The sequence below is a fragment of the Oncorhynchus kisutch genome, linkage group LG13, assembly GCF_002021735.2.
Source record: "Oncorhynchus kisutch isolate 150728-3 linkage group LG13, Okis_V2, whole genome shotgun sequence".
Classification (NCBI taxonomy): Eukaryota; Metazoa; Chordata; class Actinopteri; order Salmoniformes; family Salmonidae; genus Oncorhynchus; species Oncorhynchus kisutch.
The window spans coordinates 36,738,901-36,761,385 of record NC_034186.2 but is presented as its reverse complement, the minus strand read 5'-3'; the positions used below and the strand labels follow the sequence as shown (position 1 = coordinate 36,761,385).

Below are 22,485 nucleotides of genomic sequence, written 5' to 3'. Positions count from 1 at the left end.
AGCTGAAATAAAAGATCCCAGAAATTTTCCATACGCACAAAAAACGTATTTCTCTCATGTTTAAATCCCTGTTAGTGAGCGTTTCTCATTTGCCAAGACAATACATCCACCTGACAGGTGTGGCATATCAAGAAGCTGATTTAAAGCGTTATCATTACACAGGTGCACCTTGTGCTGGGCACAATAAAAGGCCACTAAAATGTGCCGTTTTGTCACAACACAATGACACAGATGTCTCAAGTTTGAGAGAGCATGCAATTGACATGCTGACTGCAGAAATGTCCATCAGAGCTTTTGCCAGAGAATGTAATGCTAATTTCTCTACCAATGTCATTTTAGATAATTTGGCAGTATGTCCAACCAGCTTCACAATCAGACCACGTGTAACCACGCCAGGCAAGGACATCCACATATGGCTTCTTCACATGCGGGATCATCTGAGACCAGCCACCCAAACAGCTGATAAAGCTGAGGAGAATGTTTGTAAAAATGCCCTTTTGTTGGGAAAAAGTATTTCTGATTGGCTGGGCCTGGCCTATGTCCTCCCAGGTGAAACCCATAGATTAGGGCCTAATTTATTTATATCAGTTGACTCAGTAAAATCATTGAAATTGTTGCGTGTATATCTTTGTTCAGTATAAATACAAGCATTAAAGTAATATTGCTGTAAATGAATGTGTTCTCAGTCAACTTACCTGGTAAAATAAATCAATAAAAAGCATGAATACTATCTGAAATTACAATGACTTTAAGCCATTTTTCAAGTGAAAAAAATCTGTTTGATCAAAAAAAGTCAACTAAAATCTTTAATCTCAGGGCTGTTATCCCAGTGAATATTAACAGTCACAATGTGGTGGATGATGTAGGCCAATAAGTATCAGGAATCAAAGTAAGACCCAGATGCAGACTGTCAAAGTAACAATATTTAATGTTCCAACAGCGACAAACAGAAGACATGTCAAGGATGGCAGAGGTCGGTAATCCAAAGAAAGGCAGAGGTACAGGTCAGCGTGCAGGCACAGAGTCCAGGCAAGGGTCAAAACCGGGAGGACTAGCACCGCAAAATAGAAAGCAGGCCCAAGGGAAACCACTGGTAGACTTGAAACATACAAGACGAACTGGCCCAGAGAGACAGGAAACACAGGGATAAATACACAGGAGAAAACAAGCACCACCTGGAGGGTGTGGAGACAATAATGAGACAGGTGAAACAGATCAGGGCGTGACAATAAGAGGTGTCAATTGATAGTACGAAAGGAAAGTTCACACTCTGATAGGTGAGATCCTGTGAAGCTAGCAGGTGGTACAGTTTGTGAAGAAGTTCATAGAGATACTCAGCACTTCTAAACCCACCAGTCTGAGAAGACAAAGATGCCATCACACTCTCTCTTACACGTTCTCAGACACGTTCTTTGACAACATGGCTGCCACATCTCTTCTGCTCATCACTCTCTGACCTGCTCCGGGGCTCACAGGTAAGACAACTTCAGCTTTGACCTCTACTCACTCTGGGGTGAGAGGGCAGCAGAGAGAGAAACTTTTGACCTTCTCACCTTTGTCTCTCCTCTAGAACAGCAAATGGATGAAAGTGATAGACACACAGGTGTTCTTTTTGGTTTTACAAGGTAACCTGACAATTATGGTACAATGAATCAATTAGTTGTATGGTAAAGAGTAGACCAATTGATGTGATGAAAAATAAATGAATATCTTGTATTGACGTGATGGCCAACCACTGCTTACGTTTCATTAGGGAAAATCTCTCTGTCCCAGCCTACCAGGACTCTGGCATAGTGAATGGAGCAGAAGCCACATGCCACTCCAAACCCTACATCTATATTACTCACAATTTTTTTTGTAAGGGGGACACTTTGGGTTGCGACAATCACAGAGTGCCACACAGATCTTAAATTTGTTGTACTTTCTCTTCCAATGTCAATTGAGAGCAAATTCAGAGCAATAGAGCACATGCAATAGAGTTGATGTACAGCAAATCACAAATCTATACATACACACATGCTTCTACACCTGCATTGCTTGCTATTTGGGGTTTTAGGCTGGGTTTCTGTACAGCACTTTGAGATATCAGCTGATGTACGAAGGGCTATATAAATAAATGTGATTTGAAATAGGCTACATCACATGTATAAGACCCATGTTAAGGGTTACCTCAGTAGTTGGATGAGTGAAAATGTCCCTTCTGCTCCTTGACTAAATTCATTATAAATGTATAGTCTGTTGCTATCCTTGTGAGGCAATCCAGGTGTGCATTGGTCAGTCTGTTTCTCTGTTTTTATTTCACAATGTTCATTGTGGAAAATGTTTCTTCACATGAATAACTGCTGACAAAAAATGGTCACCTTTTGCACATACTGCTTCAGAAGAGAATACTCTGTCTGACACAAGGCTCCAGAAATGGGTAACCCCTGATCTTAGTTCCCCTTGCATTGTGTAGTGGAGCTGCAATTCTCACTCTCTATTCCAGCACGGTCAGGACAAAGGGCTGTGAAGACTGGGGTCAGAGATGACACTGGCACATGAAAGGGCTTCTCAATGATGTTGGAATAACTCCTTGTACTCCATGATATCCTTGAATCTTGACTCCAACTTCAACTCTTCCAACACACACAAATGCATCATAGCTGTTGCAGTATGTCTGTGTTGGACGTGGTGACTGCTCTTAGTTTTGGGAAATGAAGGTATGAACAGTGTGGAGATTCTGTGAGCACACGCAGCATTTTGCCCGGAGGTTTATTTTACCCTGGGAGCTGGAGCCGTATTCAGGTGGCAGGTGATGTCAGTTAAAAAGCCAATTTTAATATCAACTGCGGATCATCCAGCTCTGGCTCAAGAAATCTTTCCAAAACTAGTTGAGTATCTTCAGCATTTGTGGGTTCGATTACAGGCTCCAAATGGCCAGGAAAAGTCATTTCTGAAACTCTTCAGTCTATTCTTGTTCTGAGAAATTAAGGCTATTCCATGTGAGAAATTGCCAAGAAACTGAAAATCTTGTACAGTGCTGTATACTACTCCCTTCACAGAACAGCGCAAACTGGCTCTAACCAGAATAGATAGAGGAGTGGGGGGCCCCTGTGCACAAATGAGCAAGAGGACAAGTACATTTGTGTCCAGTTTGAGAAAGAGACGCCTCAAGTCCTCAACTAGCAGCTTCATTAAATAGTACCCGCAAAACACCAGTCTCAACAGTGAAGAGGTGACTCTGGGATGCTGGCCTAGGCAGAGTTGCAAAGAAAAGTCCATCTCAGACTGGCCAATAAAAATAAAAGATTTAAGATGGGCAAAAGAACACAGACACTGGACAGATTAACTCTGCCTTAAAGGCCAGCATCCCGGAGTCACCTCTTCACTGTTGACATTGAGACTGGTGTTAAGTAACAAATAATTAAACAGCAGCAGAAAAAAAATAGCAATATGTAGGTAGAGTTGGTGACTATGCTTAGATAATAAATAAGAGTGGTCTGGGTAGCCCTTCAATTAGCTGTTCAGGAGACTTATGGCTTGGGGGTAGAAGCTGTTAAGAAGCCTTTTGGACCTAGACTTGGCGTTCCGGTATCGCTTGTTGTGCAGTAACAGAGAGAAGTCTGACTAGGGTGGCTGGAGTCCGACAATTTTGACCATTGTTAGGGACTTCCTCTGTCACCGCCTGGCATAGACGTCCTGGATAGAAGGAAGCTTTGCCTCAGTGATGTACTGAGCCGTACGCACTACCCTCTGTAGTAGGCCGAGCAGTTGCCATACCAGGCAGCGCTGCAACCAGTCAGGATGCTCTCGAAGGTGCAGCTGTAGAACCTTTGAGGACCCATGCCAAATCTTTCCAGTCTCCTGAGGGGGAATAGGTTTTGTCGTGCCCTCTTCACGACTGTCTTGGTGTGCTTGGACCATGTTAAGTTTGTTGGTGATGTGGACCCCAAGGAACTTGAAGCTCTCAACCTGCTCCACTACAGCCCCATCGACGAGAATGGGGGCGTGCTCGGTCCTCCTCTTCCTGTAGTCCACATCTCCTTTGTCTTGATCACGTTGAAGGAGAGGTTGTTGTCCTGGCACCACACAGTCAGGTCTCTGACCTTCTCCCTATAGGCTGTCTCGTCGTTGTCGGTGACTAGGCATACCACCGTTGAGTCATCGGCAAACTTGATGATGGTGTTGGAGTCATGCCTGGCCATGCAGTCATGAGTGAACAGGAGGTGACTGAGCACGCACCCCTGAGGGGCCCCTGTGTTGAGGATCAGCGTGGCGGATGTTGTTACCTACCCTTACCACCTGGGGGGCGGCCCGTCAGGAAGTCCAGGATCCAGTTGCATAGGGAGGTGTTTAGTCCCAGGGTCCTTAGCTTAGTGATGAGCTGTGTGGTCACTGGTGTTGAATGCTGCATTGTAGTCAATGAACAGCATTCTCAGATATGTGTTCCTTTTGTCCAGGTGGGAAAGGGCAGTGTTGAGTGCAATAGATTGCATCATCTAGGGATCTATTGGGGCAGTATGCGAAATGGAGTGTGTCTAGGGTTTCTGGGATAATGGTGTTGTGAGCCATGACCAGCCTTTTTTCAAAGTCTTCATGGCTACAGACGTGAGTGCTATGGGTCAGTAGTCATTTAGGCAAGTTACCTTAGTGTTCTTGGGCACAGGGATTATGGTGGTCTGCTAGAAACATGTTGGTATTACAGACTTGGTCAGGGACATGTTACAAATGTCAGTGAAGACACTTGCCAGTTAATCAGCGCATGCTCGCTGTACACGTCCTGGTAATCCGTCTGGCCTTGTGGATGTTAACCTGTTTTAAAGGTCTTACTCACATCGGCTACATTGCGCGTGATCGCACAGTCGTCCGGAACAGCTGATGCTCTCATGCATGTTTCAGCGTTACTTGCCTCAAAGCGAGCATAGAAGTAATTTAGCTCGCCTGGTAGGCTCGTGTCACTGTCCAGCTCGCCGCTGTGCTTCCCTTTGTAGTTCGTAATAGTTTGCAAGTCCTGCCATATCCAACCAGCGTCGGAGCCGGTGTAGTATGATTCAATCTTAGTCCTGTATGCTTTGCATACAGTCCTGTATGAACCTTTTGAAGATGTGTATAATATCATGTAGCTTATTAGAAAATCAACTACTGTATAGTCATGTGCTCCAAATGTAGCTTGTCAAAACTACCCTGAAGAGTGAAGCTGTGTAGCAGATCCCTCTCCCTAAGAATGACCAGGACATCAAGGCCAAATCCTTCTGTACCGTGGCACGGTGAATGCCACAAATAGGAGGCTCTGCAAACCCACACCTTCTGGAGGTGAATGTCACTGATGTAGACAAGTTCCTGCCAGAGACCTTATGGGAAAACTGGCACCACAACCCTGTCTATGATAATGTGCCAGGTGTTACACCTGCTGATTACAAAGGTGTTTGCAAGGTACGGTCATAGAATATCTTTCATTCTAATTATAGTGACTTTCTTTGCAAATGTGGCGTAATTTAGTTGAATTAACTTAATTCAACTATCATTGCAGGGAGATTCAGGAGGTCCTCTGGTGTGTAAGGGGACAGCAGTAGGAGTTGTGATTCAACCAGCAAGGAAACTGCGATGAGCCACAGAAGCCCAACATCTACACCAAAATATCCAGGTATCTTTCCTGGATCATTAAGTAGGAATGAAACAACATAAATGTAAAGTTTTATTTCCAAAACACGTATGTGTTCAAAAAATGTTCTCAGATTTTTAATTCATAGATTTCAGATGTGCATGAAAGTTTTGGTGTTGCATAATGAGATATATATATATATTACTGTTTAGCTGGAATGGAATGTTTATCCTGTATGTTTGACTGTGATATGTGGTTGTTTCAACTAGCTATTTTAAGATGAATTAACTTGCTATTATCCAGAGCGACTTAGAGTATCTGCTTAATGACTAAAATGTCAAATGTTTTACATACAGATCTCATATTACTGTATTGAGAGATATGCAGGTTGCCACAAATCTAATGTTTGTATATTTCTTTAATTGTTTTTATTTCTTACATTTGACTGCGTAAAACCTAGCAGTACTACTTATTTCTGAGAGCGAGGCAGATGTATAGCATTTAAATCAAAGTTTATTTGTCACGTGCGCCGACTACAACAGGTGTAGTAGGCCTTACAGCTTAAATGCTTACTTACAGGCTCGAACCAATAGTGCAAAAAAGGTATTAAGTAAAGAAATAAAAAGACAATGAAAAATAACAGTAGCGAGGCTACATACAGACACCGGTTAGTCAGGCTGATTTTTGAGGTAGTATGTAGATATGGTTAAAGTGACTGACTATATGATGAACAGAGAGTAGCAGTAGCGTAAAAGAGGGGTTGGTTGGGGGGGGGGGGGGGCACACACAATGCAGATAGTCCGGGTAGCCATTTGATTACCGTATTTAAAAAAATATATTTGTCTGAAATTAAACCAAGTGTCACTGAACAAATCCCATGCCATGATTAGATAGTGGGAAAAAAAAACAAATTTCTAGCATAATTACTTCAAACAATATAAGTTAACATTTCTGAAAAAGGATAAACCGTGCCTTCGAAAAGTATTCAGACCCCTTGACTGTTTCCACATTTTGCTACGTTACAGCCTTATTCTAAAATGGATTAAATTTCAAATAAACTCAGCAATCTACACACGATGCCAATGCCAAAACAGGTTTTTTGACATTTTAGCGAATGTATTCAAAATAAATAACATGCCTTTTATTTACATAAGTATCCAGACCCTTTGCTATCAGACTCAACATTGAGCTCGGGTGCATCCTGTTTCCATTGATCATCCTTGAGATGTTTTTACAACTTGATTGGTTTGAGAAGTTCAGACACCTTTTACTTTTTCCACATTTCAAGTTCCAGCCTTATTCTAAGATGGATTAACCCCCCCCCCCCCCCCCCCCACCCACCCACCCATCAATCTACACATAATGACAAGGCAAAAACAGGTTTTTAGAAAGTTTTGCAAATTTACTACAAATAAAAACAAATCACATTAACATAATTATTCAAAACCCTTTAGTCAGTACTTTGTTGAAGCACCTTTTGGCAGTGATTACAGCCTTGTGCCAAGCTTGTAGCGTCATACCCATTTGTATTTGGGGTGTTTCTCCCATTCTTCTCTGCAGATCCTCTCAAGCTCTGGCAGGTTGGATGGGGAGCGTCGCTGCACAGCTATTTTCAGGTCTCTACAGAGATGTTTGATCTGGTTCAAGTCCGGGACCAAGATTAGTCAACAAGGTTCCATTTCAATGATCACAACTTCATCTCAATCTTAAACTAACATAGCATTATATGTTTTACTGTTTCTATAGTGATGTAAGGTATGGCCCTTTCGTTGTTTACATGTTTCAGAATAGGTGCATAGTGTAGGCCTATACAGTGGGGAGAACAAGTATTTGATACTGACAATTTTGAAGGTTTTCCTACTTACAAAGCATGTAGAGGTCAATTTTTTTTAAATCATAGGTACACTTCAACTGTGAGATGGAATCTAAAACAAAAATCCAGAAAATCACATTGAATTTTAAGTAATTAATTTGCATTTTATTGCATGACATAAGTATTTGATCACCTACCAACCAGTAAGAAATCTGGCTCTCACAGACCTGTTAGTTTTTCTTTAAGAAGCCCTCCTGTTCTCCACTCATTACCTGTATTAACTGCACCTGTCCACACACTCAATCAAACACTCTCACCTCTCCACAATGGCCAAGACCAGAGGGGATAAAATTGTAGACCTGCACAAGGCTGGGTTGGGCTACAGGACAATAGGCAAGCAGCTTGGTGAGAAGGCAACAACTGTTGGCGCAATTATTAGAAAATGGAAGAAGTTCAAGATGACGGTCAATCACCCTCGGTCTGGGGCTCCATGCAAGATCTCAACTCATGGGGCATCAATGCTCATGAGGAAGGTGAGGGATCAGCCCAGAACTACACAGCAGGACCTGGTCAATGACCTGAAGAGAGCTGGGACCACAGTCTCAAAGAAAACTATTAGTAACACACTACGCCGTCATGGATTAAAATCCTGCAGCGCACGCAAGATCTCCCTGCTCAAGCCAGCGCATGTCCAGGCTTGTCTGAAGTTTGCCAATGACCATCTGGATGATCCAGAGGAGGATTGGGAGAAGGTCATGTGGTCAGATGAGACAAAAATAGAGCTTTTTGGTCTAAACTCCACTCGCCGTGTTTGGAGGAAGAAGGATGAGTACAACACCCAAGAACACCATCCCAACCGTGAAGCATGGAGGTGGAAACATTCTTTGGGGATGCTTTTCTGCAAAGGGGACAGGACGACTGCACCGTATTAAGGGGAGGATGGATGGGGCCATGTATCGTGAGATCTTGGCAAACAATCTCCTTTCCACAGTAAGAGCATTGAAGATGGGTCGTGGCTGGGTCTTCCAGCATGACAATGACCCGAAACGCACAGCCAGGGCAACTAAGGAGTGGCTCCGTAAGAAGCATCTCAAGATCCTGGAGTGGCCTAGCGAGTCCCCAGACCTGAACCCAATAGAAAATCTTTGGAGGGAGCTGACACCCCCGAAACCTGAAGGATCTGGAGAAGGTCTGTATGGAGGAGTGGGCCAAAATCCCTGCTGCAGTGTGTGCAAACCTCTACATGCTTTGTAAGTAGGAAACACTGCCGATTTTGCAGGTTATCAAATACTTGTTCTCCCCACTGTATCCCATCAAGTTTTCGTCAGCCCCCCGTCCCCACTCTTACCCCTCTGCTAGATATAACCGTACCTGAGAGTCTTGACACAACTGACATGAGACAAGACAAAAGCATTTACCACTAAGTATGAATTTTTATCACAGTGCTGTTTTCACTGTAAAAGTGAACCACAATCCTTCACTCATGCTGCCAAACATACCCTTGTAAAACTGACCATCCTACCGATCCTCAACTTCAGCAATGTCATTTACAAAATAGCCTCCAATACCCTAATCAATAAATTGGATGCAGTCTCTCACAGTGCCATCCGTTTTGTCACCAAAGCCCCATACACTACCCACCACTGCGACCTGTACGCTCTCCTTGGCTGGCCCTCGCTTCATACTCGTCGCCAAACCCACTGGCTCCAGGTCATCTACAAGACCCTGCTAGGTAAAGTCCCCCCTTATCTCAGCTCGCTGGTCACCATAGCAGCACCCACCTGTAGCACGCGCTCCAGCAGGTATATCTCTCTGGTCACCCTCAAAACCAATTCTTCCTTTGGCCGCCTCTCCTTCCAGTTCTCTGTCAATGACTGGAACGAACTACAAATATCTCAAACTGGAAACACTTATCTCCCTCACTAGCTTTAAGCACCAGCCCATCTATAATTTAGCCCAAACAACTACCTCTCCCCCTACTGTATTTATTTTGCTCCTTTGCACCCCATTATTTATCTCTACTTTGCATATTCTCCCACTGCAACTCTACCATTGCAGTGTTTTACTTGCTATATTGTATTTACTTCCCCACCATGGCCTTTTTTTTTGCCTTTACTTCCCTTATCTCACCTTATTTGCTCATATTGTGTGTATATAGACTTATTTTTCTACTGTATTATTGACTGTATGTTTGTTTTACTCCATGTGTAACTGTGCACGTGTCGAACTGCTTTGCTTTATCTTGACCAGGTGGCAATTTGTAAATGAGAACTTGTTCTCAACTAGCCTACCTGGTTAAATAAAGGTGAAGAAAAAGAAAGGAGGGCATCGACCATGTAAGAAATATATCTCTTGTCTTGAATGAGGGAGAAAGCATAGACTTTAGAAATGGGTCATAACAGGGGATAAGCTGGTGGAATTCTCTGATATGTAAAATACGCTCGGTTAATGTTGCACAATGCATTGTAGGAGGGGAGAATCACTGAATGTGGGTAACCAGAACCATGTTGATTCTTTCCACTGGGCACGCTGCATAATCTTTTGGATGTAAGACTGGATAACTTTCAGAAATATTTGTGACTCTTGTCCCCTCTGCTGGATATACTACAGTAGCTGAGACTCATGGCTGACAAAATGAGTCTACAAGCATTTCTTAACTAAATACAAGCATTACAGTGATATTAAACCATGAATATCTGGAATTACATACTTTAAGCCATTTTTCAAGTGACAAAGTAGTGATTAAAACAGTCAATCTGTTTGATCAAAGAAAGTTACCATCTAGTACAATTAGGTAGAAAAATTATATTATAATCCTCGGGCTGTTTTCCAGCAAATATTAAGTCACAATGTGGTAGATGATCTAGGCCTATAAGTGTCAATTGATAGTACGTAAGGAAAGTTCACACTGATAGGTGTGATCCTGTGACGCTAAGGTGGTACATCCTGTGAAGAAGTTCATAGAGACACTCTGCACTTCTAAACCCACCAGTCTGAGAAGACAAAGACCCCATCACACACTCTCACACTCAAACACGTTCTCAGACACGTTCTTTGACAACATGGCTGCCACATCTCTTCTGCTCCTGCTCATCACTCTCCTGCCTGCTCCAGGGCTCACAGGTAAGACCAAACTTCACCTTTGACGTCTAAACACTCTTGGGTCAGAGGACAGCAGAGTGGGACATTTGACCTTCTATTCTCTGGAACAGCAAAGGGACGCTAGGGACATAGACACACAGGTCTTCTTTCTGGTTTTACAATGTTACCTGACAATTATGGTACAATTAATAATTTAGTTGTATTGTAAACGCACAAATATGGAAAACCCTGTGCTGACATGCATTTGAAAATATTTTGGTTTCCAGCGAGAGTCTTTAAACAAATATGAATTGAACTGAAAAGGAGAAGAACCGTTGAAACGAAACGTGGAGGGGGTGAACGATGAAGTTCTTGACTTTTGATTCCCTTAATCATTCTCAATTTTTCTTTACAATGTAATGAAATGTATTGATGTTGAATGAGAGATTTTTAAAGCAAAAAAAATACAAATAACAAAATAATTAAAACACAATTTTAAAAAGTAAAGAGCAGTTTAAAATACTCTACCATTCAAAAAATATATATACTCTACCATTCAAAAAATATATATACTCTACCATTCAAAAAATATATATACTCTACCGTTCAAAAAATATATATACTCTACCGTTCAAAAAATATATATACTCTACCGTTCAAAAAATATATATACTCTACCGTTCAAAGGTTTGGTGTCACTTAGAAATATCCTTGTTTTTGAAAGAAAAGCAATTTTATTTATTTCCATTTAAAATATCAAATTTATCAGAAATAGAGTGAGACATTTAATGTTGTAAATGACTTATTTCCTTAATCATTCTCAATCTCTTTATCAAATGTGGTATTGTATTGATGTTGAATGAGATATTTTTAAAGCAATAAAAAATAATAATAATAAAGTAATACAATTTTAAAAAGTAAAGAGCAGAATCCAGGCTGTATCACAACCGGCCATGATTGGGAGGCCCATAGGGCGGTGCACAATTGTCCCAGCGTTGTCCGGGTTTGGCCGGTGTAGGCCGTCATTGTAAATAAGCATTAGTTCTAAACCTTAAATAGGCAAGTCAGTTGTGATACAGCCTGGATTCTGCTCTTTACTTTTTAAAATTGTATTTTATTATTTTAATTGCTTTAAGTCTCTCATTCAATATCGTACATTATATCACATTTACATTTGATAAAATAAAGATTGAGAATGATTTTAAGGGAATCAAGTCATTTACAACATTAACAATGTCTACACTGTATTTCTGATCCATTTGATGTTACTTTAAATGGACCAAAAAACGCTTTTCTTACAAGTGACCCCAAACTTTTGAACAGTAGTGTATATATTTTTTAAACTTAACTGACTTGCCTAGTTAAGCAAAGGTTAAAAAAATATATACACTACTGTTCAAAAGTTTGGGTTCACTTAGAACTGTTTTTGTAAGAAAAGCATTTTTTGGTCCATTTTAAAATGACATCAAATTGATCAGAAATACAGTGTAGACATTGTTAATGTTGTAAATGACTATTCGCTGGAAACGGCAGATTTGTCATGGAATATCTACATTTACATAGGTGTACAGAGGCCCATTATCAGCAACCATCACTCATGTATCCAAAGGCACGTTGTGTTAGCTAATCCAAGTATATCATTAGAAAACCCTTTTGCAGTTATGTTAGCACAGCTGAAAACTGTTGTTCTGATTAAAGAAGCAATAAAACTGGAGCATCAGCATTTGTGGGTTCGATTACAGGCTAAAATGGCCAGAAACAAAGCACTTTCTTCTGAAACTCGTCAGTCTATTCTTGTTCTGAGAAATGAAGGCTATTCCATGCAAGAAATTGCCAAGAAACTGAAGATCTCGTACAACGCTGTGTACTACTCCCTTCACAGAACAGTGCAAACCGGCTCTAACCAGAACAGAAAGAGGAGTGGGAGGCTCTGGTGCACAAATGAGCAAGAGGACAAGTACATTAGTGTCCAGTTTGAGAAAGAGACGCCTCAAGTCCTCAACTGGCAGCTTCATCAAATAGTACCCGCAAAACACCAGTCTCAATGTCAACAGTGAAAAGGCGACTCCGGGATGCTGGCCTTCTAGGCAGAATTGCAAAGAAAAAGCCATATTTCAGACTGGCCAATAAAAATAAAAGATTAAGATGGGCAAAAGAACACAGACACTGGACAGAGGAAGATTGGAAAAAGGTGTTATGGACAGACGAATCTAAGTTTGAGGTGTTTGGATCACAAAGAAGAACATTCGTGAGACGCAGAAAAAATGAAAATATGCTGGAGGAGTGCTTGACGCCATCTGTCAAGCATGGTGGAGGCAATGTGATGTCTGGGGGTGCTTTGGTGGTAAAGTGTGATATTTGTACAGGGTAAAAGGGATCTTAAAGAAGGCTGAAACTCCATTTTGCAACACTTAATTGGAGCCAATTTCCTCCTACAACAGGACAATGACCCAAAGCACAGCTCCAAACTATGAAAGAACTATTTAGAGAAGAAGCAGTCAGCTGATATTCTGTCTATAATGGAGTGGCCAGCACAGTCACCGGATCTCAACCCTATTGAGCTGTTGTGGGAGCAGCTTGACCGTATGGTACATAAAAAGTGCCCATCAAGCCAATCCAATTTGAGAGGTGCTTCAGGAAGCATGGGGTGAAATCTCTTCAGATTACCTCAACAAATTGACAACTAGAATGCCAAAGGTCTGCAAGGCTGTAATTGTGGCAAATGGAGGATTCTTTGACGAAAGCTAAGTTTGGACACTTATTATTTAAATTAAAAATCATTATTTATAACCTTTTCAACGACTTGACTATTTCCTATTCATTTTGCAACTAATTTCATGGACATTTCTAAGTGACCCCAAACTTCTGAATGGTAGTGTAAATATTTTTTAAATGTCATGAAAAATAATTAAATATCTTGTACCGATGTGATAGCCTACCATTACCTACGTTTCATTTAGGCAAATCTCTCTGTCCCAGCCTACCAGGACTCTGGCATAGTGAATGGAGCAGAAGCCACACGCCACTCCAAACCCTACATGGTCTCTGTACAAGCAAAGAAGTCACATATCTGTGGAGGGTTCCTCGTGTCTGAGAGCTTTGTCATGACAGCCGCCCACTGCTACAAATGGTAATTGGGTTTTACTCTGAACTATTTATGTAAGAAAATGACATCTTCAACTACTCACACCTAAAAGTCATAAATAATTATGTGGTATCTGTTTAAAAATTGCAGATTTGTTTTATGCTGTAGAATGTTGTGTGCTTAGCTGCTCAGTAAGTATACCCTGGTTTCCTCTTCATAGGGCTGTGAATCTGACGGTTGTGGTTGGTGCTCATGACATCACAAGACAGGAAAGTTCTTCTTACAGGATTGATGTGAAATATTACCACATACATCCTGGTTACAATGCTAAGACATTGGAGAACGACATCATGCTGTTGCAGGTACATGACAGAGGAAGTATGCACAATGTGAGAATGTTTCTTAGCTTAGCACCCCATTCCCCAAATAATAAATGCCAAATGTACTGTTATAAATAACATATATTAACATTTAATTTTTTTTTCAAACAAGGTGTGATTTACATCTACATTTTAGTCATTTAGCAGATGCTCTTATGCAGACTAACTTACAATATTCATACATTTTCATTTTGTTTGTACTGGTCCTCCCTGGGAATCGAACCCACAACTTTGGCAACTTACAAGCGCCATGCTCAACCAACTGAGCCACACGACCCATAGTCATGTATGAAAACCGTTGACCATGTGCGTACATAGTGGCTATTGATGTTGCATAATATATCCTATAGCTTATTAGAAAACCTAACTACAGTCATGTGCTCTAACTGTAGCTTGTCAAAACGACCCCGAAGAGCAAAGCTGTGCAGCAGATCCCTCTCCCTAAGAAAGACCAGGACATCAAGGCCAAATCCTTCTGTACCGTGGCAGGGTGGGGTGCCACAAAAACAGGGGGCACTGCAAACCCACGCCTTCTGGAGGTGAATGTCACCGTTGTAGACAGACGTTCCTGCCAGAGATCTTGGGGGAACACTGCCACCATAACCCCGTCTCTGATATGTGCCGGTGGTACCCCTGCTGATTATAAGGGTGTTTGCCAGGTATGGTCATAGAATGTAGTTAAAGGGCAACTCCACCACTTTTAAACCTCCTTTTCATTATCACCAGCACAATACCAGTGTGAACATGGCGCATTTCAAAACTTTGTAGTAAAACAGTTCTACTCAATGACAACATCAAATGTAAACATTTTCAGTCACTATGTGATTTGTGGTGACATGGGGAGGAAGGAAATACCCTCCCTTGGCCTAGAAATGCGTTACAGGTCTTGAAAATACACTGCTCAAAAAAATAAAGGGAACACTAAAATAACACATCCTAGATCTGAATAAATGAAATATTCTTATTAAATACTTAGTTGAATGTGCTGACAACAAAATCACACAAAAATTATCGATGGAAATCAAATTTATCAACCCATGGAGGACTGGATTTGGAGTCACACTCAAAATTAAAGTGGAAAACCACACTACAGGCTGATCTAACTTTGATGTAATGTCCTTAAAACAAGTCAAAATGAGGATCAGTAGTGTGTGTGTGTGTGGCCTCCACGTGCCTGTATGACCACCCTACAACGCCTGGGCATGCTCCTGATGAGGTGGTGGATGGTCCCAGACCTGGACTAAAGCATCCGCCAACTCCTGGACAGTCTGTGGTGCAACGTGGCGTTGGTGGATGGAGCGAGACATGATGTCCCAGATGTGCTCAATTGGATTCAGGTCTGGGGAATGGGCGGGCCAGTCCATAGCATCAATGCCTTCCTCTTGCAGGAACTGCTGACACACTCCAGCCACATGAGGTTTAGCATTGTCTTGCATTAGGAGGAACACAGGGCCAACCGCACCAGCATATGGTCTCACAAAGGGTCTGAGAATCTCATCTCGGCACCTAAAGGCAGTCAGGCTACCTCTGGCGAGCACATGGAGGGCGGCCAAATGAGGTGTTGGCTTTAGGGATGGTCAGTGAGATGCGCGTACTACGGGTGGGTGTTGCCATCGTGACCAGTGAACTGAGATAAGGCAGAGCTTTACCTAGCATGGACTTGTAGATGACCTGGAGCCAGTGGGTCTGGCGACGAATATGTAGCGAGGACCAGCCGACTAGAGCATACAGGTCGCAGTGGTGGGTGGTATAAGGTGCTTTAGTAACAAAACGGATGGCACTGTGATAAACTGCATCCAGTTTGCTGAGTAGAGTATTGGAAGCTATTTTGTAGATGACATCGCCGAAGTCGAGGATCGGTAGGATAGTCAGTTTTACTAGGGTAAGTTTGGCGGAGTGAGTGAAGGAGGCTTTGTTGCGGAATAGAAAGCCGACTCTAGATTTGATTTTAGATTGGAGATGTTTGATATGAGTCTGGAAGGAGAGTTTACAGTCTAGCCAGACACCTTGGTCCTTATAGGTCCCTCATACCACCCTCATGGAGTCTGTTTCTGACCGTTTGAGCAGACACATGCACATTTGTGGCCTGCTGGAGGTCATTTTGCAGGGCTCTGGCAGTGCTCCTCCTTGCACAAAGGCGGAGGTAGCAGTCCTGCTGCTGGGTTGTTGCCCTCCTACGGCCTCTTCCACGTCTCCTGATGTACTGGCCTGTCTCCTGGTAGCGCCTCCATGCTCTGGACACTACGCTGACAAACACAGCAAACCTTCTTGCCACAGCTCGCATTGATGTGCCATCCTGGATGAGCTGCACTACCTGACTACCTGCCACTTGTGTGGGTTGTAGACTCCGTCTCATGCTACCACTAGAGTGAAAGCACCGCCAGCATTCAAAAGTGACCAAAACATCAGCCAGGAAGCATAGGAACTGAGAAGTGGTCTGTTGTCACCACCTGCAGAACCACTCCTTTATTGGGGGTGCCTTGCTAATTGCCTATAATTTCCACCTGTTGTCTATTCCATACAGGGGGAACTGGTACAGAGTCAGTGTGCAGGGGTACAGGCTAGTTGAGGTAATGTGTACAAAATGACTGCATAGGTAACAAACCAACAGGGAGTAGCAGTAGTGTACAAAAAGAGGGGGGGTTCATTTTTATTAATTGTTCAGCAGTCTAATGGCTTTGGGGTAGAAGCTTTTGAGGAGCCTTTTGGTCCTAGACTTGCGGTAGCAGAGGAAAGTCTAACTTTGGAGACAGGAGTCTCTGACAATTTTATGGGCTTTCCTCTGACACCGCCTATTATATAGGTAGCCTTCCACAAGCTACCCACAATAAGTTGTGAATTTTGGCCCATTCCTCCTGACAGAGCTGATGTAACTGAGTCGGGTTTGTAGGCCTCCTTGCTCACACACGCTTTTTCCGTTCTGCCTACAAATTTTCAATAGGATTGAGGTCAGAGCTTTGAAGGCCACTCCAATACCTTGACTTTGTTGTCCTTAAGCCATTTTGCCACAACTATGGAAGTATGCTTGGGGTCATTGTCCATTTGGAAGACCCATTTGCGACCAAGCTTTAACATCCTGACTGATGGCTTGAGATGTTGCTTCAATATATCCACATTTCACCTCTTCATGATGCCATCTATTTTGTGAAGTGCACCAATCACTCCTGCATCAAAGCACCCCCACAACATGATGCTGCCACCCCCACCGTTCAGTTGATGGTGTTCTTTGACTTGCAAGCCTCCACCTTTTTCCTCCAAACATAATGATGGTCATTATGGCCAAACGGTTCTATTTTTGTTTCATCAGACAGAGGACATTTCTACAAAGTACGATCTTTGTCCCCATGTGCAGTTGCAAATCGTAGTCTGGCGGTTTTGGAGCAGTGGCTTCCAAGCTGAGCGGTCTTTCAGGTTGTGTCGATTATAGGGCTCATTTTACTGTGGATATAGATACTTTTGTACCTGTTTCCTCCAGCATCTTCACAAGGTCCTTTGCTGTTGCTCTGGGATTGATTTGCACCAAAGTACGTTAATCTCTAGGAGACAGAAAGCGTCTCCTTCCTGAGCGGTATGATGGCCACGTGGTCCCATGGTGTTTATACCTGCGTACTATTGTTTGTACAGATGAACGTGGTACCTTCAGGCGTTTGGAAATTGCTCCCAAGAATGAACCAGACTCGTGGAGGTCTACAATTTATTTTTCTGAGGTCTTGGCTGATTTCTATTGATTTTCTCATGTCAAGCAAAGAAAGAGGCACCGAGTTTGAAGGTAGGCCTTGAAATGCATCCACAAGTACAATTCCAATAGGCTAATTGACATAATTTTAGTCAATCAGAAACTTCTAAAGCCATGACATTTTCTGTAATTTTTCCAAGCTGTTTAAAGGCACAGTCAACTTAGTGTATGTGACTGTCTGACCCACTGGTGCACGCTTCAGTGTTGCTTGCCTGGAAGCGAGCATAGAGCATCTGGGTTTCCCTTTGTGGTCTGTAATAGTTTAAGCTATGATAGCTAATTTACTCTATTTACAGCAACGCTCCACATCCAACCTGACAGCTTGAGAGGATTTGCCGAGAAGAATGGGAGAACCTCCCCAAATAGAGGTGTGCCAAGCTTGTAGTGTCATACCCAAGAAGAATCGATGCTGTAATCGCTGCCAAGGGTGCTTCAAGAAAGTACTGAGTAAAGGGTCTGAATACTTATGTAAATGTGATTATTTTATTTTGTAATTTTTGTATAAATTAGTGAACGTTTTTTTTAAACTGTTTTTGTTTTGTCATTATGGAATATTGTATGTGGATTGATGAGGGGGAAAAAATGTTTTTAAATCAGTTTTACAATAAGGTTGGAAGGTAACAAAATGTGGAAAGAGTCTAGGGGTCTGAATACTTTCCGAAGGCCCTGTATGTCTGTCATTGAACAACCCCATGCATTGATTAGATAGTGAAACAACTCAACAATCTCATTGATAAGTTCTTTAAAAAATAAAAGCTAATTTACCAACATTTCTGAAATTGGATATGCAGCGTTTTGGAATGAAACTTCATATTTAAACACTGGTTTGGTGCTGGAGATAATGAATATGAGGTTGAAAAGTGTTGGAATTGCCCTTTTAATTCTGATAATGCATTTATTATAAGCGATTTTCTTTGCAAATGTAAAGTTTTTTTTTTTTTCTCCCTCCATTGTTTCAACTATCATTGCAGGGAGATTCAGGAGGTCCTCTGGTGTGTAAGGGGACAGCAGTAGGTGTTGTGTCATTCAACCAGCAAGGAAACTGTGATGAGCCACAGAAGCCCAACGTCTACACCAAAATATCCAAGTATCTTTCCTGGATCAAGTCTATCATTAAGTATTAAGGAATGAGACATTAACTGAGTGACAATTATATATCATTGTATCAAACAATAAAGGATGTCCGTTCTTCAATTAGCTCTGTACCGTGTGTGTGTATGCTCGAGTAGGATTAGTGTATATGCATGCATGTGTATGTTTGTATTTTAGTTGATTTTCAGTGACAGCCTCAAGTCATTTGGATTACTGTTAGTGCTATTTGGGGTGTTAATTGGATTAATTCTGACATTTATTGATTTGTGTACTTGTTTGACATTTTATTGCATTGTTAGGAGCTAGTAACATAAGCATTTCGCTGCATGCGCTAACATCTGCTAAACTGCGTACATAACCAATAAACATTTGATTTGAGTATACCTCTTCAGACAGCGAGCTCGTCTCGCATCTTCAGCTGTCATCACCAAACACCACCACACATGGAAACTTGTGGTCAAGAATACAGAGTAACTCGTTTCATGAAGCTGTCACAATGCTTCGAAACCACAACACAGCTTCTGTTTTCAGACCAGAGGACATGATCACTGTGGTGTCTGTCTTAAAGTATTCATACCCCTTGACTTATTCCACATCTTGTTGTTACAGCCTGAATTCAAAATGGATCTAATAATTTTTTTCTCACCCATCTACACACAATATCCCATAGTCCCAAAGGGAAAACATGTTTTAGAAATGTGTACAAATGTATTGAAAATGAAATACAGATATCTAATTTACATAAGTATTCACACCCCTGAGTCAATACTTTGTAGAAGCACCATTTTCACAACCATTTTCAGGTCTTGCTAAGATTTTAAAGTAGATTTAAGTCAAAACTGTAACTCGGACACATTCACTGTCTTCTTGGTATCTCCAGTGTAGATTTGGCCTTGTGTTTTAGGTTATATTCCACCTGAAGGATGAATTCATTTCCCAGTGTCTAGTGGAAAGCTGACTGAATCAGGTTTTCCTCTAGGATTTAATATTCAGGACAAAAAGTGAATTGCTTTGCCACATTTTTTGCAGTATTACTTTAGTGCCAAACGAAGCATTTGTGTTTAGTGCCAGATCAGAGGCAAGACCAGGGATGTTCTCTTGATAAGTGTGTGAATTGGACCATTTTCCTGTCCTGCTAAGCATTCGAAATGTTACAAGTACTTGGAGTCAGGGAAAATGTATGGAGTAAAAAGTACATTTTCTTTAGGAATGTAGTGAAGTGAAACTTGTCAAAAATATAAATAGTAAAGTACAGATGCACCAAAAAAAGGTTACATTTCAATGAGCAAAACACAACTTCCTCTTAAACTAACATGACATTTTAAAATGTGATTTACTGTTTCTACAGTGACTAGAAAGGTATGGCCCTTTCGTAGTTTACATGTTATGAATAGGTGCGCTGTGCAGGCCTATCTCAACTAGTTTGTCATTGTAAGAAGATATGCCCCCTCTTCCTCTAGTGCAGGACCACAGAGAGTGGCAAGGTCTTATGACTGTCACTGTGTCTTTCAAAGCATCAAGAATGTCGTCAGCCTTTGTAAACCAAAGGTTGTTCATAGTTGGCATGGTAACACAGGAGAGCATCAACCAGGAGAAGACACAGCTCTTGCATGAGGGAGAGGAAGCTGAGTTGACCTATATGAGGTAAATGCAGCACTGCATGCAACTATGAGTATTCATACACTCTAAATTAACACCAGCCAATCATATACAAACAGTATAAGGTCATCAACACGACAACAAGGAGGATTGGCAACAATCAGTGTGTCACATATAAGGTCCCCATGATAACCCTCCACCTATTCATATGCAGAAGGGCCAACAGAGTTATGGTAAATGCAGAAAACACGTACCTTGGCTTTACAGGAAAACCATACAAGGATCGATGGAAACATCATAGAAGTGAAACCACAGCTGTCCTCAGATCGACCATCTTGTGTATACAAAGGGGCCAAGGGTGAATCAGGTATTCCTGACAAGCCCTCCAAGCACGATGCACACCACAAACAAACTACTTACTGTACCCCTGACCTATCTGGGTAATTCTCTCTCCTGAACTTGATGGGCATCAATGAGATCTGAACAAATGTCTATTACCTTACCGTTCATTGTGGCCACTTTTACTATCTCATCAATGGGAAAAAAAGCACAGAAGAATACCCTGCAGTACCATCTCTGTCAGATACAATGTGGAAAACAAATGCAACCAACTATGAAGATGTTGACACTGGTAATGACATCATGATTCTGAAGGTAGGCCTATAGTGACATATTTGTATCAATAGAATTTGTCTTTATATTATTATTTACACTATTACTAAGTGTACATCCTAATAGGTCATATGCATTCATCAGTAATTGCTAATACTACAGATTCCCACGTTTTGGCCTACATGTGTTTCAAGCTGTCTAAGAAGGCTAAATCAAATAAAGCTATGAAAACAGGGAAAATTATAGGACCAAGTCATCAAACCCAACACCAAGTGCCTTGTTGATGACCTTCAAGTGGTGGACATGACTACCATTGTCCTGAATGCCTGCCAGAAGGAGTGGCGTAAACTTCCTCCCAAGGTCATCTGTACAGGTGAATACCTGACCAAGAACGGCTTGCCAGTGATGTTTAACTCCAAAGAAATTTAATATTGACTTTGAAAATTGTAGGAAGACAATGTGATGTTCATACATGTGTAACCTACATCATACATGCACCGAAATGGGACAATTTTGACTGGTATGTAACCTATAAGGTGATCATCCTCTCTCCCACAGGGGGATTCTAGTGGTCCTTTGGTGTTCAATGAAACTGTGACTCTCTGTACATACCCAATGTCTATAGTCATATTTCCAAGTTCTTACTCTGGATAAAGAAGGTAATCAACAAGAAAACATGTTAGGATTTATCCTGCAAAATGAACGTGCTAATATGCTAGTTTTGATTGCAGTCCAATTATTTTTATATTAATACCTACTCGTACTCCTGATGTTTTTCTTACATTGGGTGTCTATCTTTATTGTCTATGTTAAATGCATACCAATTACCATGTATGTACTGTCGTCTAAGGGAAATAAATGTGTGCCTAACAGATCAGAGTGAAGTGTCTCTTGTGATCAATATAAAGAATTGCACACACATCAGATAGAATGTCATGTTTGTTGTACCTAAACAGTTTTGCAGGCTATTCAAATCAGTGAATGCTGGGAAAGGATTACATAAGAAAATCCTGGTAAACACCACAATGTCCCAACAATGCCAACAACGGCAAGTGGTACCTTCTCATTGCACAAGTGCCCGCAGCAATACCACAACATGTAGCCTTTGCAATTTGCTTTCTAAAATAATGCTTCTGCATGTTTGAGTATCATTTAAAAAAAATATATATATATATATTTCACCTTTATTTAACCAGGTAGGCCAGTTGAGAACAAGTACTCATTTCCAATTGCGACCTGGCCAAGATAAAGCAAAGCAGTGGGACACAAACAACAACACAGAGTTACACATGGAATAAACAAACGTACAGTCAATAACACAAAATACAGTGTGTGCAAATGTAGTAAGATTAGGGACGTAAGGCAATAAATAGGCCATAGTGGCGAAATAATGACAATTTACAATAATTACAATTTTGATGTGAAAGTAGAGATACTGGGGTGCAAAAGAGCAACAAAAAAAATACAATATGGGGATGAGGTAGTTGGGTGTGCTTTTTACAGATT

At 41.5% G+C, this 22,485-nt stretch overlaps 1 protein-coding gene across 4 annotated transcripts; it reads left to right on the top strand.

Annotated features, from left to right (window-relative positions):
• The first annotated feature begins 1,263 nt into the window (after positions 1 to 1,263).
• On the top strand, positions 1,264 to 19,301 carry LOC109902487 (mast cell protease 1A). 4 transcript variants are annotated; one of them, XM_031786153.1, is made up of 7 exons: positions 1,264 to 1,475; positions 5,149 to 5,412; positions 5,510 to 5,623; positions 13,455 to 13,605; positions 13,781 to 13,949; positions 14,333 to 14,599; positions 18,648 to 19,301. In XM_031786153.1, exons 3-7 carry the CDS (start codon positions 5,584 to 5,586, stop codon positions 18,798 to 18,800), a joined length of 780 nt encoding a protein of 259 aa, XP_031642013.1. In that variant the 5' UTR covers positions 1,264 to 1,475; positions 5,149 to 5,412; positions 5,510 to 5,583; the 3' UTR covers positions 18,801 to 19,301. The 4 variants fall into 4 exon arrangements, with proteins under 4 accessions (XP_031642013.1, XP_031642014.1, XP_020354458.1 ...); XM_031786154.1 differs by lacking the exon at positions 1,264 to 1,475 and having other exon boundaries at positions 5,134 to 5,412; XM_020498869.2 differs by lacking the exons at positions 1,264 to 1,475; positions 5,149 to 5,412; positions 5,510 to 5,623 and adding an exon at positions 10,299 to 10,517.
• The last annotated feature ends 3,184 nt before the right edge of the window (positions 19,302 to 22,485 follow it).

Coding starts and splice junctions, on each gene's coding strand:
- LOC109902487 (XM_020498869.2), top strand. CDS start 10,457: ATGGCTGCCACATCTCTTCTGCTCCTGCTCATCACTCTCCTGCCTGCT. Junction 10,518..13,454: donor GCCTGCTCCAGGGCTCACAG/GTAAGACCAAAC, acceptor TCTCTGTCCCAG/CCTACCAGGACTCTGGCATA. Junction 14,600..18,647: donor ATTATAAGGGTGTTTGCCAG/GTATGGTCATAG, acceptor CTATCATTGCAG/GGAGATTCAGGAGGTCCTCT.